At 36.3% G+C, this 16,704-nt stretch overlaps 1 protein-coding gene across 4 annotated transcripts in view; it reads left to right on the top strand.

The window, feature by feature from the left end:
• The window catches only part of LOC128638243 (gastrula zinc finger protein XlCGF26.1-like), a 61,269-nt gene that overhangs the window by 31,336 nt on the left and 13,229 nt on the right, over nt 1–16,704 (top strand). For all 4 annotated transcript variants that reach the window (XM_053690098.1, XM_053690099.1, XM_053690097.1 and 1 more), the window contains one exon: nt 14,429–14,515. In XM_053690098.1, the coding sequence (XP_053546073.1) occupies nt 14,429–14,515 (87 nt within the window). The remainder of the gene's footprint in view (nt 1–14,428; nt 14,516–16,704) is intronic.

Here is a 16,704-nt window from a genome sequence, read left to right as displayed (position 1 = left end):
TGGTAAATATTTATACAGGTGCTACGGTCAGGACTGTATGTAATATTTACACATAACTCACAAAGAAAAATGACTATTTTTGTAGTCTTAATATAGAACTTCAGAACAATATATTAAGAGGCAAACCTTCACAAAACCCATTTCCTAACGTTGAATAATTTACCGCATGGAGCCTTGGTATTTATATGCATGCGCTTTCAGCAGGTTATTAAGTGTCAAGCCTTAGGCTAATATCAGTTATACATGATATGGCCCATATAGCTTTCCTCTAAGGCACAGCTCATGTTGATAGTAATAGTTGATAATTAAGCGCCCCACAGCGGACCCAGCCCGCGAGAGGGACACTGATATTGCTGTCCCCTTTTTTCTCTTGCTTTGAACTGAGGCAGCTCTTATATCATTAAACCCTTCTTAAGTTGTATATTATGTCACCCCAGGGGCCCCCCACCAAACCCCACAGGGGACACACAGAGATTATAAAGGGTGTGTATGCATTCCCTATGCCTCCATCATGACCTAAAATCATAGGTAGTTCTAAGGCTTACTTATATCATGCTCCAGCAAAAATATACTTATGGTTATTTATAATAAATCTTAGAACGACAACAGCCATTACAAACACTATCATCTAAACATAAACAGGGTTAAAGCAGTTTTAAACGAACAAAATGCAACAGTAGTTGTAAATGCCCGTACTTTTTCAGGCTGGTTTTAGTTTGTCCCAATACTGCAATATATACTGTCTATTAGGGACTTCTCTATCGGTATGAAAAGGTATGTCCATCTGCCAAGGTAAAGTTATTGCCATGGAGGGTGACATGTAATTGATGGCTATATCAAACCTGGATCCAACACTACATCCCCAATCAAGAGGTGCTTCTGAATCCTGTCTGAATATACATGGGGCAGTTTGGATTAAAGTGTTGGGCTTCTTGATCCAATAAGGGACTGCATCGCTACTCACTCTGTCACTGCAGTTGTTTTTAAATGGTGGTTCATCTCTGAAAGGTGCTTTGCGGACCAGGCTCTTCTTATGCTTATCAGACGCTTGCGGCTGATTGATTTGCCGGGAAAGCTTTTTCTGAGCTGCTACCCGCAAGGGCAGCCCTGAGCCAACTTTGGATTCTCCTTTGCTTTGAGGAGGGGGAGCCGCGGGAGCGCTCTTAACCACGGCTCCGTCCCCCCCAGCTGTCATCTCACTGCCTTTCATGCTGCTCTCTGAGCTAAGGTATGTCTTGTGTGATTGCATCAAAAAATCCCAGGGAGCCCTTTGCATAAGACCCAGTAAGCGATGTTCCAATTTCTCCAAGAAGTAGTCAATACGGGTCAGAGAGTTAACTTCCTTCACAGCGGCCATATTTGTTGCGCAGTGATAAAATTCTTGATAGTTGCAGGTTTACTTATATTAGGAAGATCCCTACTGTTCCGAAATGTTAACAAGATGTGAGATAGTTCTCTTAATTATTATGTCCAGTCCTGACAGTTACCCTCGGGAATCCGAGGGAGGTAGCGCTGCCTGTCCTGAGCTGCCGCTCCAGGCCTTTATTGTCCGCTCTTATTCCCCAGCGTCAAAAATACAGGGAATAATCCGGTTCTTATTTACCAATCCACTAAACCAGTAGTGCTGATCGTTTGAGTTGCTGTATCGCTGTAAAGAGTACCCTACACCGGCGGGTTGTTAGGTGATCAGCAGGAGCTCTAAGAAGATGCGACCTTCCACAGTCGCTACTTCATCCCCACCTTTTTTATTCTAATCATCAGTGAACCTTTTTGGCTACGCCCCACGGTGCTTGTCTTTGGATTGGCCCTAACGTAGCTGAGCATTGATTGGCCCTTCGAGCTGAAACATTTGAGTGGCCTACTGGGAACATATGTTTTAAACAGTCAATTTGTTTGACTCTCATTCCAGTTTTAATCCCCTAGGGGGCAGCAAACAACCAGAAATGCAGTCTCATTATCAATATTGCTAACAGCTTAATTATCTAACCTTTAAAATGTTTATCAAATACTTAAATTTCCAGTATCCATCACTTACACTTTTAATATAGATGGGGCCATAAATTGCCATTTAAAGGGACACTCAGGTTAAATTAAATTTTCATGATTCAGATACAGCATGTCATTTTAAACAACTTTCCAATTTACTTCCATTAAAAAAAAATGTGCACAGTCTTTTATATTTACAATTTTTGAGTCACCAGATCCTACTGAGCATGTGCAAGAATTCACAGACTATACGTATATGCATTTGGGATTGGCTGATTGCTACCACATGGTACAAGGGGAGTGAAAATATACATAACTTTGAAATTTGTTATAAAAAAATCTACTACTCATTTGAAGTTCAGACTAAGTGCTATTGCATTGTCTTGTTATCTTGGATTTGTTGAGCATTGTCTTGTTATCTTGGATTTGTTGATTATGCAAATCTAATGTGTTGACTGGTCCTTTAATACAATTTTATTCTGAGTATTTCAAGACTAGGTATGAATATAATATCTTAAAATGTGTTTAAAAAACATATTTTCTATGGAAAGATTTAAAAGGATTATAATACCTTCATCATGGACTCAATTACTTTCTCAGTTATCATCTTAATATCACATACATACCTTGAGATAAGCAATAAGATGTGATTTCATATTTATTACTATCCCATATAAATATTTCATATCTGTGTATCTCTTGCTGAGTGTATAAAACATATGATATTATTTAAAACACCAATTATATATGTACTTATTAGATGCCTGAAAAATATAAGAATATGTTATCCATTAAATTTATTACAAACCTGAAATGCATTTCTCAGATCCATGGACATATACATCTTTATACAAGATTGAAAATGATACAAGTTTGTATTTTAAAAATGAATTTCAGTTACAATACAATATGTGTTTCTGCTTGGCTCAGTGCAGATGTGTATCCAACACAGCAGGGGTAATCAACTCTTGCTATTTTCCCTTTGAGACGTCTGTCTGAGCTTTGTGTATTCAATTTTGTATGGCATATCTATGTAAGTGAGTATTTAAAACTAAAAACAGGTGCTTAGCTGATTTATTACCTATAGAGATAGATAATAAACATTTAGCAGTGATATTATAGCTTTCAAACCTGTCATCCAGGCCATGGACACAGTGGTCTTGGGGAGAAAGGTATTCAATCCCTTTAGGTTCAGCTATCTGCGCTAATAAGCCTTCGCTTATGTAGCTAGCTTTCTGTTTTAAGTTCAATTTAGCATACTTGGTTTTTCCAAGGTCATGCACTTGCATAGGGATAAATAGATCATCCTTAACCTTATCAATTTCTACGAGGAATTGCGAATGATCTCCCCTTTTAGGGGATTTAGGGTCCCCCTTGTGGAGGTATATGGTTAATACATCGCCATCTAAGGAAATATTTGTTATCTTTCCAGGCGAAATTTTAAAAGTATTACCATCAGAGCCACGTAAGGGAGTCAGATCATCTATTTGTAGGATAGTGATTTCAGGTATAGAGTCATTCCTGAAATGAATCTCCACAGCATCTGGCTTCTCTTCCACCACGTGACAGTTATGTCGGGTGCAAGATATACCGGACCACTCATAATTAATAGGTCTTTTCACTTGTGACCAAATTACATTATTTATGCAATAAATTATGGTGCATAATCGCTTCAGGAGATCACTACCAATAATTAAAAGATCAGCAGATTCACTATAATGACAGGGTGTCTTATTACCCTGTTCCCCAGCCTTAGTTTTAACCATGCAGTACCGTAAACTTTTAGAGAGTCACCCCCAACACCTATTAATGAACCATCAAATTCTTTTAGTTTAGGCTGGTGGGGTGTCAGCTTAGTTAGCTGTGTGTAATACCTGTGGGATAAAATAGTTGCCTGAGATCCAATATCAATTAACCCCATGATAGTGTTGGAGACTGAATCCTGGAGCTCAGCTAATACATAATATCTCCCTGCAGTTTCTACCATTTAACACATAAAATTGTCACATATCTGTGTGCTTCGCCACAAGTTACCTGAAACCGCCATGTTACCTGATGCAGAATAATTCTCATTCTTACTGCCCCCCTCCTCTATAATAGGGCTGGCCGGGTTCCTGTGTACTGCATCTGTGGAAATAAGATTAAGAGAATACTGCAAAGGAAGAGATTTGTTAGAGCTTCCAGGTTGAGGTTGCTCGCCATCACCACTAATTCTTCCGTTTCCGGTCTGTAGGGAGAGAACATGATTAGTACCATTATTGACATTTATCATTTTATTTGGTATATCTCTCCCCTCTATTTCAGGTAATACTGTAGTATATATGACTGTGCCTGTGGCCCACTGCTGGCCGCTGGCTGTACCCCTAAAAAAGGATCATTATGGTGCTGAGCCGTCAGAGCTTGACTCATATTAGTAAATAGTGTACATAATTGGCTTACTTGTGTACTGAGTTAGGCTACTTGAATGGACAAGCTATCTTTACCCATGGACCGATTTTTTGATGTCCCAGGGTGCTGATTCCTGGATCATTGGGATCCCTTAGAATTATAGCTATTATTCCTATTTTGACGTGGTTGTCTTTGGGTTTCAACTTGTTCAGTGTTAATGTCTTGGGGAGCACTATTTACTTGGGGTGTCTGGTTACCCTCAGAGTATTTTTGCCACTTTTGGGAATTATTTTACCGGGATACCGATAACCTTGTGGGTTTTCATCTCTTTGGGGATAACTATTTGTTTGGGTATGCCCCCCATTTTGAGTATATTCTCTCTGCACCTCGACCCATGATGGGGAAGGGGCAGAGTTAAAACTTTGTGGGGAAGGCCTGTTTTCTAGGGCCACTTCCGCATAAGTTTTCTTGTTAGACTCCAAATTTAGTGGGCTAGGTGACACCCTAGTTTCTGCCACAATTTTGGGACTGGGTTTTGGTTCCCTTTTAACCCCCTGTTCACCGGACTGCTGAATAGAGTATAACTTTGTACTCTCTTTGATCAGCCAGTTCTCTAGCTAAATTAATTTTAAAAATAAATTTACAAATTCTGAGCTTTCAAATATGGGGTAGTCTTCGGCCATACTGTACGCACTTTTCAGTACAGAAAGGAATTCTATAGGGCTTTGATTTTTGCCACATTTTAAACCAGATACAGCTATTGTCGCTGCGGTTTTGGTGCGATATTTCCCAAATTCCTTTTTGCACTGATTTTTCGTTTCACTCCAGGAATGAATATTCATATCCTTTAGTGAAGCAGATTTTGTGATATTTACCCTTAAATACCCAGGACAGAAATTCAATTTTTGACTGCTCACTAGTAACATTCATTATGGATAAAGCATTTTCATAGTTCTCTAAATGGTCAATTATAGAAGTGGTTCTGTTTTTGGAAAATTAGATACTGCATCCTTTAAGAAAGTAATTATTTTAGGGGTGTCATATACCTTATTAGACGTATCTTGGGCTCTCCTAGGGATCTTATTTTTAGGGCTAGAGTACCCCCTATCTGCCCTATATTTACTATGGCTAGACCCCCTACGTACATTAGTACTACGTGGGCTATTTGGGTAGCTTACTCCGCCCTATGATTCACTACTAGAGCTTCCCCCCTCATCTGAGGTGTAGCAGTTCCCTGAATTTATAACATGAGGTTACTGTCTATTTGGGAAGTGTATTTCTGACCCAATAGGGGTCCTTTGCTTAAATTCTTCCCTAAATTTCTGCAGTTCATTTCTGATCAATTCTTTAAAGGATTTAGAATTATCTGCATTATCCTCATTGCTAATAAAGGGGTTTTCATTATGATGATACAGCTTTTTTAAACCACTTAACTCTCTTTGGCTTTGTGCGAGTTCCTTATGCAAATCTTCTATCTGAGCTACTAAACTCTGGTTATATTTTTGTAAGGTGGCCATGTTTTGGGCAAACTCATCAATTTTATTTTCGGCTATATTTAAATTCTCTTCGCATCTGCATAATGAGCAAATTCTATCTTCTAGCCCCTGAATTTGCAATTCCTTTTCTATAAAGAGGAGGGACATTTCGTCAATAATGCATATTACAAGGGGCCAAGACTTTAGTATTAACTCATCTTGCTTGTTAGAATTTTAGCATTTATTCATTTTGAATAATTTTTGAAACAATTCACTTTTTTCATTCCACTTTCCATCAATAGCAATATTTTTAGCCTTAATTGCAAGCATATAATCATTTAAATCACCCGCAATATTACACCTCTTTTTAATGTGTCCTATAATGTCCATCTTAAGAACATCGCCCTGAGTGAGGAGTAATTTTGGGAAACAAATGTCAACACTATATATAGATTCAATTGATTCACTTCTAGTGACAGACATAATTTTATTGGCTTAGTATTTGGTTAAATTAAAACGCTAATACAATTTTGACCAATAAGAAGAAAAATAAAATATTTTCAAAAATATTAATATTCATTTTAAAATATGAAAAATTAATCAATTTTTCAAAAAAAAATATTTTAATAATTTTTTTTTTTTTTTTTTAAATCTCAATTTACTACAAATATATTATATCAATGTAATAAATTTAATAATCGTCTAGCGGTGCCTCCAGATCATATGTCAGTATATGGCCGGGTTATGATACAATTTATTTAATAATTATTCTTTAAAATAGCCCCCAATTAAAATGCATATACGAAACAATTAAAATCAATATTTATTCCTAAATTCTTTACTATAAGTTAAAGTTATAAACACATTGAATTATATTTATAGAAACCAGATTATGAATCAAATGATATAACTTATGCTGTTATAATATTCTATACAAAGATCATAAAAATATACCTTTACAATTTACCTTATTCTCAATAATCGCATTAAAATACCATAATAAAATATTAGAATCTTCTGTTATTAACCAATAATTCTAGTTCAGTGTCCAATATGAATTAGCAACTTACTATGCTTAATTAATAACTACCAGGGATTTAATCACAATAGCCAGTTTATGTACAGTTCTGAAAGAGTTCACTATAATGACTGACTTATAAATCTGGAGTGTAAAACCCTATCTAGCAAATAAATTATTTTTATCTACAATAAGGCACGTTCTAAAATATACATAGTTGCAAATATAAATTACTTAACACTAAATATGACTAGTTAAACTATATAAGACTATGAACATGAGCTTAAAATACAAATTGTGCTCTTTAAATTTACCAGCTTCAATTAGACTGAAACAATAATTAATGTATTTGCTTTAAAATATCAAATTATAGTCCTTGTCATACATTACCACATGAGCCAATTTAATATTCTAGCTTTTTCAAATAGATTCAGGTCACCTCATATGAAGAAAGGTATTGCAATATGGATCAGGAAGTTAGTCCCAGATTTTGCTTAAAGTGATTATGTTCCAAAATGGCAGCAAAGTTATCAGTCAAGATTTCAGCAAAGAGATCTCTTCTATCCTTTGGATGAGGTTATATCATGTGATAATCCCCACCCTTTTTTATTCTAATCATCAGTGAACCTTTTTGGCTACGCCCCACGGTGCTTGTCTTTGGATTGGCCCTAACGAAGCTGAGCATTGATTGGCCCTTCGAGCTGAAACATTTGATTGGCCTACTGGGAACATATATTTTAAACAGTCAATTCGTTTGGCTGTCATTCCAGTTTTAATCACCTAGGGGGCAGCAAACAACCAGAAATGCAGTCTCATTATTAATATTGCTAACAGCTTAATTATCTAACCTTTAAATAACCACTTACAATTTTAATATAGTTGGGACCATAAAGTGCCATTTAATACAATTTTATTCTGAGTATTTCAAGACTAGGCATGAATATAATATCTTAAAATGTGTTTAAAAACCATATGTTCTATGGAAAGATTTAAAAGGATTATAATACCTTCATCATGGACTCAATTACAGTCTCAGTTATCATCTTAATATCACATACATACCTTGAGATCAGCAATCAGATGTGGTTTCATATTTATTAATATCCCATATAAATATTTAATATCTGTATATCTCTTGCTGAGTGTATAAAACTTATGATATTATTTAAAACACCAATTATATATGTACTAATTAGATGCCTGAAAAATATAAGAATATGGTATCCATTAAATTTATTACAAACCTGAAATGCATTTCTCAGATCCATGGACATATACATCTTTATACAAGATTGAAAATTATACAAGTTTGTATTTTAAAAATGAATTTCAGTTACAATACAATATGTGTTTCTGCTTGGCTCAGTGCAGATGTGTATCCAACACAGCAGGGGTAAACAACTATTGGTATTTTCCCTTTGAGACGTCTGTCTGAGCTTCGTGTATTCAAACACAGCAGGGGTAATCAACTTCCACATATACTTAAGCCTCAAAGAGATTTTTTCCAACAGACAAGCCATGTCTGTTTATTTACATGGGTCATTATCTGATAACCTTTTATTTCATAGAAGAAAGGTCAGGAAATCAAACATTAAACACAGCAGCCATATAGTGAACATCTCTTTGAAATAACTGCCTGAACTAATGAGACCAAATGTTTTCCCTTTGTTCTCATTTGGATGTATTGTAATCAGGAAAAACGTGGGATGGGGCTGGTCTGTTATGAGACCAATTCACATCAAATTAGGTTTTAGCTAAAAAAAAAATGAAATATTAGATTCTACGATACATCTGTAGATTATTTAATGTTACTCACAGATACCCTGACAGCTGATTCATTAAAATAATAAATAACTCACGGCGCATTTCTCGGTTGCTTATTTATTAAAATGAGTAATATTTCACAGTGCGTTTCTCAGTTGCGGCTTTATTAAAATAATTAATCTCAGCGTGTTTCTCGGTTGCTGATTCATTAAAAGAATGGATATCTCACAGTGCATTTCTCAGTTGCTTACAGCGTGTTTCTCGGTTGCTGATTCATTAAAAGAATAAATAACTCACAACATATTTCTCGGGTGCTGATTTATTAAAATAATATTTCACAGCGTGTTTCTCAGTTGCTGATTCATTAAAATAATTAATATCACACGTGTTTCTCGGTTTGCTGATTTATTAAAATAATCTCACAGCACGTTTCTCGGTTGCTGATTCATTAAAAATATAAATACCTCACAGCGCGGTTCTCGGTTGCTGATTTATTTAAAAAAAATTATATTTTACATTGTATTTGTCGGTTGCTGATTCATTAAAAGAATGAATAACTCACGGCTCATTTCTCGGTTGCTTATTTATTAAAATAATTAACATTTCACAGCGCGTTTCTCAGTTGCTGATTCATTATAAGAATTTATATCTCACAGCGTGTTTCTCGGTTGCTGATTCATTAAAAGAATGAATTTCTCACAGCGCGTTTCACGGTTGCTGATTAAACAAATTAATATCTCACAGCGTGTTTCTCGGTTGCTGAGTCAATAAAAGTATGAATATCTCACAGCATGTTTCTCGGTTGCTGATTCCTTAAAATAATGGATATCTCACAGTTTGTTTCTCGGTTGCTGATTCATTAAAATAATTAATATCACACAGAACATTACTTGGTTGCTGATTCATTAAAAGAATGGATATCTCAGCGTGTTTCTCGGTTGCTGAGTCATTAAAAGATTGAATATCGCACAGCGTGTTTCACGGTTGCTGATTAATGAATTAATATCTCACAGCGTGTTTCTCGGTTGCTGATTCATTAAAAGGATGAATATTGCACAACACGTTTTTCTCGGTTGATGATTTATTAAAATAATGAATATCGCACAGTGCTTTTCTCAGTTGCGGATTCATTAAAAGAATGAATATTTCACAACGCGTTTTTCTCAGATGATTTATTAAAATAATGAATATTGCACAGTGCTTTTCTCAGTTGCTGATTCATTAAAAGAATGAATATCGCACTGCGCGTTTCACAGTTGCTGATTAAATTAATGAATATCTCACAGTGCATTTCTCAGTTGCTAATTCATTAAAAGAATGAATATCGCACATCATGTTCCTCGGTTGCTAAGTCATTAAAAGAATGAATATCGAACAGCACGTTACTTGGTTGCTGATTCATTAAAGGAATGAATATCGCACTGCGCGTTTCACAGTTGCTGATTAAATTAATGAATATCTCACAGTGCATTTCTCAGTTACTAATTCATTAAAAGAATGAATATTGCACAGCATGTTTCTCGGTTGCTGATTCATTAAAAGAATGAATATCGCACAGCACGTTACTTGGTTGCTGATTCATTAAAATAATTAATATTGCACTGCGCGTTTCACAGTTGCTGATTAAATTAATGAATATCTCACAGTGCATTTCTCAGTTGCTAATTCATTAAAAGAATGAATATTGCACAGCATGTTTCTCGGTTGCTGATTCATTAAAAGAATGAATATCGCACAGCACGTTACTTGGTTGCTGATTCATTAAAAGAATGAATATCGCACAGTGCGTTTCTCGGTTGCTGATTCATTATAAGAATGAATGTCGGACAGTGCGTTTCATGGATGCTGATTAAAAGAATAAATCTCACACAGCAAGTTACTTGGTTGCTTATTCATTTAAAGAATGAATATCACACAGCGCATTTCTCAGTTGCTGATTCATTAAAAGAATGAATATCGCACAGTGCGTTTCACAGATGCTGATTAAAAGAATGAATATCGTGCAGCACGTTTCTCGGTTGCTGATTCATTAAAAAAATGAATATCACACAGCACGTTACTTGGTTGCTGATTCATTAAAAGAATGAATATCTTAGTGCATTTCTCACTTGCTGATTCATTAAAATAATTAATATTGCACAGTGCGTTTCTCGGTTGCTGATTCATTAAAAGAATGAATATCGCACAACGCGTTTTTCTCGGTTGCTGATTCATTAAAATAATGAATATCTTAGTGCATTTCTCGGTTGCTGATTCATTAAAAGAATAAATATCGTGCAGCACGTTTCTCGGTTGCTGATTCATTAAAAGAATGAATATCGTGTAGCACGTTTCTCGGTTGCTGATTCATTAAAAGAATAAATATTGCAGATCCTTACCAGTTTCGGTGCTGATCTCAGATTTACATAAGATGCATAGGGATATACTATATTTTATCTGGAAAGGTAAAAGAGCAAGAATTAACAAAACTCTGATGATGAAACACAAGATTGGAGGAGGAATGGGGCTCCCAAACCTAATTTCATATTTCTATTCTGCTAGAATGGCCCAGACGAAACAATGGTACAAAACAAATAATATTGCACAGTGGGTCCATTATGAAGATGAGTTGTTTGGATAGACTATTGTGGGCAAGTAGAGCAGATAGGCCACCACAAGTAAAACAGTACATCTCAATCAATCACACTACATTTCTATGGGATAAATTAAACAGAACATTCCCCTTAACTAGTGAAAGATCACAGTTGACACCTCTAATAACAATTACATCTATCATAGATATACAGATCCAAAAGAAATGGGAAAATAAGGGACTATATAGAATTTTGGATGGGCTTGTAAATGGTAAAATGATCACCATGAAACAATATGAGGAACTAGGTAACCCAGACCATAATGTATGGTTCCACTATCTTCAGCTGAAGTCCAGAATACAGGAAATAATAGGACAGGATAGGGTTCATAGTAATACCTTATTTGAATCCTTATGCTTAAGCAAAAATAATAGGACTAATATCTATATTGTATCCCTTATTCAATGTTGTAGATAAGGATAAAAAGACACCCATGATGCTGAAGTGGGAAAAATAATTAGATAAGTCATGGCCAACAGAAACATGGATAGCAAATATTCACAAGGGTTTGTCCTTCACTCCTAATGCTACACTGAAAGAGAACTACATAAAGGTGATCTATAAATGGTATATGTATCCGACAAGATTTACTAAACCAGAGGAGGTGAATGCTCGGCTTTGTTATAGGGGTTGCGGAGAAGTGGGCTCCTATATACTTGAATGGTGGTTATGCAAGAAAGTTAAGAGAATATGGGACCAAACCTCAGAATTCCTAAGCCTGATATTCGAGAGAGAAATAGTGTTAACCCCAGAACAGGCGTTACTTCATTTTCCAGTAGAGGATGTACCGAAAATGTATTCAAAACTAATAGCAATGATATGTACGGTAAAGCGACTGGGTATAGCCCAATGCTGGAAGCTAGAGCCCCCTAAATTCAGTTATATTAAACAGCTAGAGCCCCCTAAATTCAGTTATATTAAACAGAAGATCGAATACCACTATAATATGGCAAATGCCACGGCGGCCCTTCTTAACAATAAAGATCGATTCCTAGCACAATGGGAGCCTTATGTTTCTTGAGGCAGAACGTAGACAGAGTAGACTGGGGAGATAGGAATTAGATGCAACGAAAGTTACCCCTTATGGGAATTGGGTTAAGAGTTTAAAAGATTAATTAGTTGATACAATGCAAATTAAAATAAATTGGTGATGAGTTAGATGGGATGGGGGCGGATCCGACTCGCTTAAGCAGTATAAAAAAGTTAGCAATGGATTCTGATTGTATAGACCAAGTTTTTATTTGTCATTGAAGATTGTAACACTGTAGTGTTGGAAGTGAAGTGTATTTGTATTGTTTTTGAAAAATTGAATAAAAAAGATTTCAACAAAAAAAAATCAGCAACCAGCGCGTTTCCTGGTTGCTGATTCATTAAAAGAATGAATATCGCACAGCGTGTTTCACGGATGCTGATTAAAAGAATGAATATCGTACAGCGCATTTCTCGGTTGCTGATTCATTAAAAGAATGAATATCACACAGCACGTTACTCGGTTGCTGATTCATTAAAATAATGAATACCTTAGTGCATTTCTCAGTTGCTGATTCATTAAAAGAATGAATATTGCACAGTGCGTTTCTCGGTTGCTGATTCATTAAAAGAATGAATATCTCAACGCGTTTTTCTCGGTTGCTGATTTATTAAAATAATGAATATCGCACAGTGCTTTTCTCAGTTGCTGATTCATTAAAAAAATGAATATCGCACTGCGCATTTCACGGTTGCTAATTAAATTAATGAATATCTCACAGTGCATTTCTCAGTTGCTAATTCATTAAAAGAATGAATATCACACAGTGCGTTTCTCCGTTGCTGATTCGTTAAAAGAATGAATATCTCACAGTGCATTTCTCAGTTACTGGATCAAAAGAATGAATATTGCATAGCGCGGTTTACAGAAGCTGATTAAAAGAATGAATATTGCATTGCGCGGTTCACAATAGCTCATTTATTAAAAGAATATCTCACAACGCATTTCACAGTGAGACTACAACCGTTTCCTCAGGTGAATGCACAAAAATAAAAACACAGGTTCCTCTGTTACGGTCAGCGACTATAAGCTAGAGCACAAATGTGTAATCACACTGCCTATAAAATGGTCTCTTGTTCTAAACCTTTCCAATTTAGTCACGTGCACATTCCTAAACGTATCTCAGTATGCTCTCATGGAAAATAGATACTTTTCAACAAGGGAGGCTGAGAGAAAAATGGGAAGTGCTCTCTGAGTCATGAAGTTATTATTGTAACTTCCATGTTATAAGGTCAGTAAAGTCAGCAGCAGTTTTTTTATTATTTATTTTGTGAGCTCCAGCACTATAAGCTTAGGTATAACGTGCAAACGTAGCATTTGTGATTAACTTTGTTCTCTCTGTCACTTTTGTTCAAAAGTATACCTAAGCAGGCTCAGTAACACTCTACTAGGAGCTAGCTGCTGCTACCTCTCAGTATTGTATTGCCGCTCTTTCAACAAAGAATACCAAAAGAATTAAACAAATTTGATAATAGAAGTAAACTTAAAAGTTGAATAAAATTGCATGAAAGTATCATTTTTATTTCCATGTTAAGCATTTGGTCAAATTATTATGTATTTAATCCTTTTGTGAAGGCTAGATTACAAGTGGAGAGCTAATTTAATGAGCGCACGTTAAATAACCAGCAATTTCGAGTGGCTCCGGAAATTAATCAGAGGTCAGACCTCTGGGTATTTAAAAAAATGTCCCCCAATTGCTCACAAAATAACTGCAAGAAGCTTTTATAAGGGGTTAAAGTGTGCTGATGTTGGGTGTTAGAAAAAAAGGCACTGAAAAGAGCCTTTACATTGTGAGCTATGGGGAAGCATTGCGCTTCACTTCAGATACATTTTGTGTGCTGCTATTATGCTCCACTTGTAATCAAGGGATAATAATGCATAAAATGAAGATCATTCCCTTAACGTCAGTTATACAGTGCGCACATACCTTATATTACAACTAGCACAAACATCAGGGCGGCACCTAGTGAACCGTTTCAGGGACATAATACTGGGTGACAACAAAGGCACAGCGCATGTTATTTCTCTTTGACACCACCTGCAGGGTACAAAATGATCACATAAGTGTCGGCTAGGCGATTTGTTGTGAGACGACAAGACCGTTGGCTAAATGATGAACTGTATCTGTACACAGGGCATCTTCATGTGAAGCCATCGGTTGTCTCAAGGCTCGAGCGAGGGGAGGAGCCGTACGTGTCTGGCCACCTGCAGCTCAGCACGGGTGAGTAATAGTTACTGAATACTCCGTAACCCGTTCAGTGCCAATTAAACTTCAGCTTCACTTTGTCAGCATTTTACTCATTCTTTTGCTGTATTGTATTTTGCTCATATGCCCCAAACATGTGAAAAAGAATTCAGTTTCAATGTAAATCACTTTTTTCTTTCAAGTACAATACATTGCTCTTTGATATGGATGATAGAGCTTTTCGGAGTACAAAGTCCCTTTAACCCCTTTAGTACATGAGAATTTTTAGCAGTTTTGCTCTTACTCCATTTAAAAATAAATAGAACCTTGTTTTTTATTTACCTGGGAAAACTATATAAAGTAAACATCCCAAGCTATTGATCTAGGCCCATTTTGGTATATTTCGTGCCACTGTTTGGCCATCAAATACGATCATATAAAAAAAATGAACTGACATTATTTACATACAACTACTGCAGTCATAAGACAAATGGTTGTTAAAGCTTCTCTGGGATCCCCTTTGTTCAGAAACAACAGACATTGTGGCTTTACCATAGTTTTTTGGTAATTAGAAGGCCACTAATTGCAGCTGCGCAACACACTTCTGAAATTCCTGGCAGTGAAGGGGTTTATCGGGTAGCTTGTATGGTTAATATTTGCTCTAGTGTACGGCTCCCACTTGACACCTCCCAAACAGATCTCAGACAGTGGCACTCTTTTCTTAACGATCAGCGATCTGCTTTTATATATTTAAGGCGCATGATCAGCACCCCTGTACTCGTTACATGAGTCACACTACATTACAGCTGGGGATATAGGTGTAAGTGCAGTGTTTACATATACTGTACACATTACATGAGTCACACTACATTACAGCTGGGGATATATGTGTAAGTGCAGTGTTTACATGTACTGTACACGTTATATGAGTCACACTATATTACAGCTGGGGATATGTGTGTACGTGCAGTGTTTACATATACTGTACACATTACATGAGTCACACTACATTACAGCTGGGGATATATGTGTAAGTGCAGTGTTTACATGTACTGTACACGTTACATGAGTCACACTACATTACAGCTGGGGATATATGTGTAAGTGCAGTGTTTACATGTACTGTACACGTTATATGAGTCACACTATATTACAGCTGGGGATATGTGTGTACGTGCAGTGTTTACATATACTGTACACATTACATGAGTCACACTACATTACAGCTGGGGATATATGTGTAAGTGCAGTGTTTACATGTACTGTACACGTTATATGAGTCACACTATATTACATCTGGGGATATAGGTGTAAGTGCCGTGTTTACATGTACTGTACACGTTATATGAGTCACACTATATTACAGCTGGGGATATGTGTGTACGTGCAGTGTTTACATATACTGTACACATTACATGAGTCACACTACATTACAGCTGGGGATATATGTGTAAGTGCAGTGTTTACATGTACTGTACACGTTATATGAGTCACACTATATTACATCTGGGGATATAGGTGTAAGTGCCGTGTTTACATATACTGTACACGTTATATGAGTCTCACTATATTACAGCTGGGGATATATGTGTAAGTGCAGTGTTTACATATACTGTACACGTTACATGAGTCTCACTATATTACAGCTGGGAATATATGTGTAAGTGCCGTGTTTACATGTACTGTACACGTTATATGAGTCTCACTACATTACAGCTGGGAATATATGTGTAAGTGCCGTGTTTACATGTACTGTACACGTTACATGAGTCACAGTACATTACAGCTGGGGATATATGTGTAAGTGCAGTGTTTACATATACTGTACACGTTACATGAGTCACAGTACATTACAGCTGGGGATATATGTGTAAGTGCAGTGTTTACATGTACTGTACACGTTACATGAGTCACACTAAATTACAGCTGGGGATATATGTGTAAGTGCCGTGTTTACATGTACTGTACACGTTACATGAGTCACACTATATTACAGCTGGTGATATATGTGTAAGTGCAGTGTTTACATGTACTGTACACGTTACATGAGTCACACTACATTACAGCTGGGGATATATGTGTAAGTGCAGTGTTTACATATACTGTACACGTTACATGAGTCACACTACATTACAGCTGGGGATATATGTGTAAGTGCAGTGTTTACATGTACTGTACACGTTACATGAGTCACACTATATTACAGCTGGGGATATATGTGTAAG

Source organism: Bombina bombina, chromosome 8 (genome assembly GCF_027579735.1).
Source record: "Bombina bombina isolate aBomBom1 chromosome 8, aBomBom1.pri, whole genome shotgun sequence".
Taxonomy (NCBI): domain Eukaryota; kingdom Metazoa; phylum Chordata; class Amphibia; order Anura; family Bombinatoridae; genus Bombina; species Bombina bombina.
Note: the sequence above shows the minus strand (reverse complement) of the source record. Positions and strands in the feature narration are given on the sequence as shown.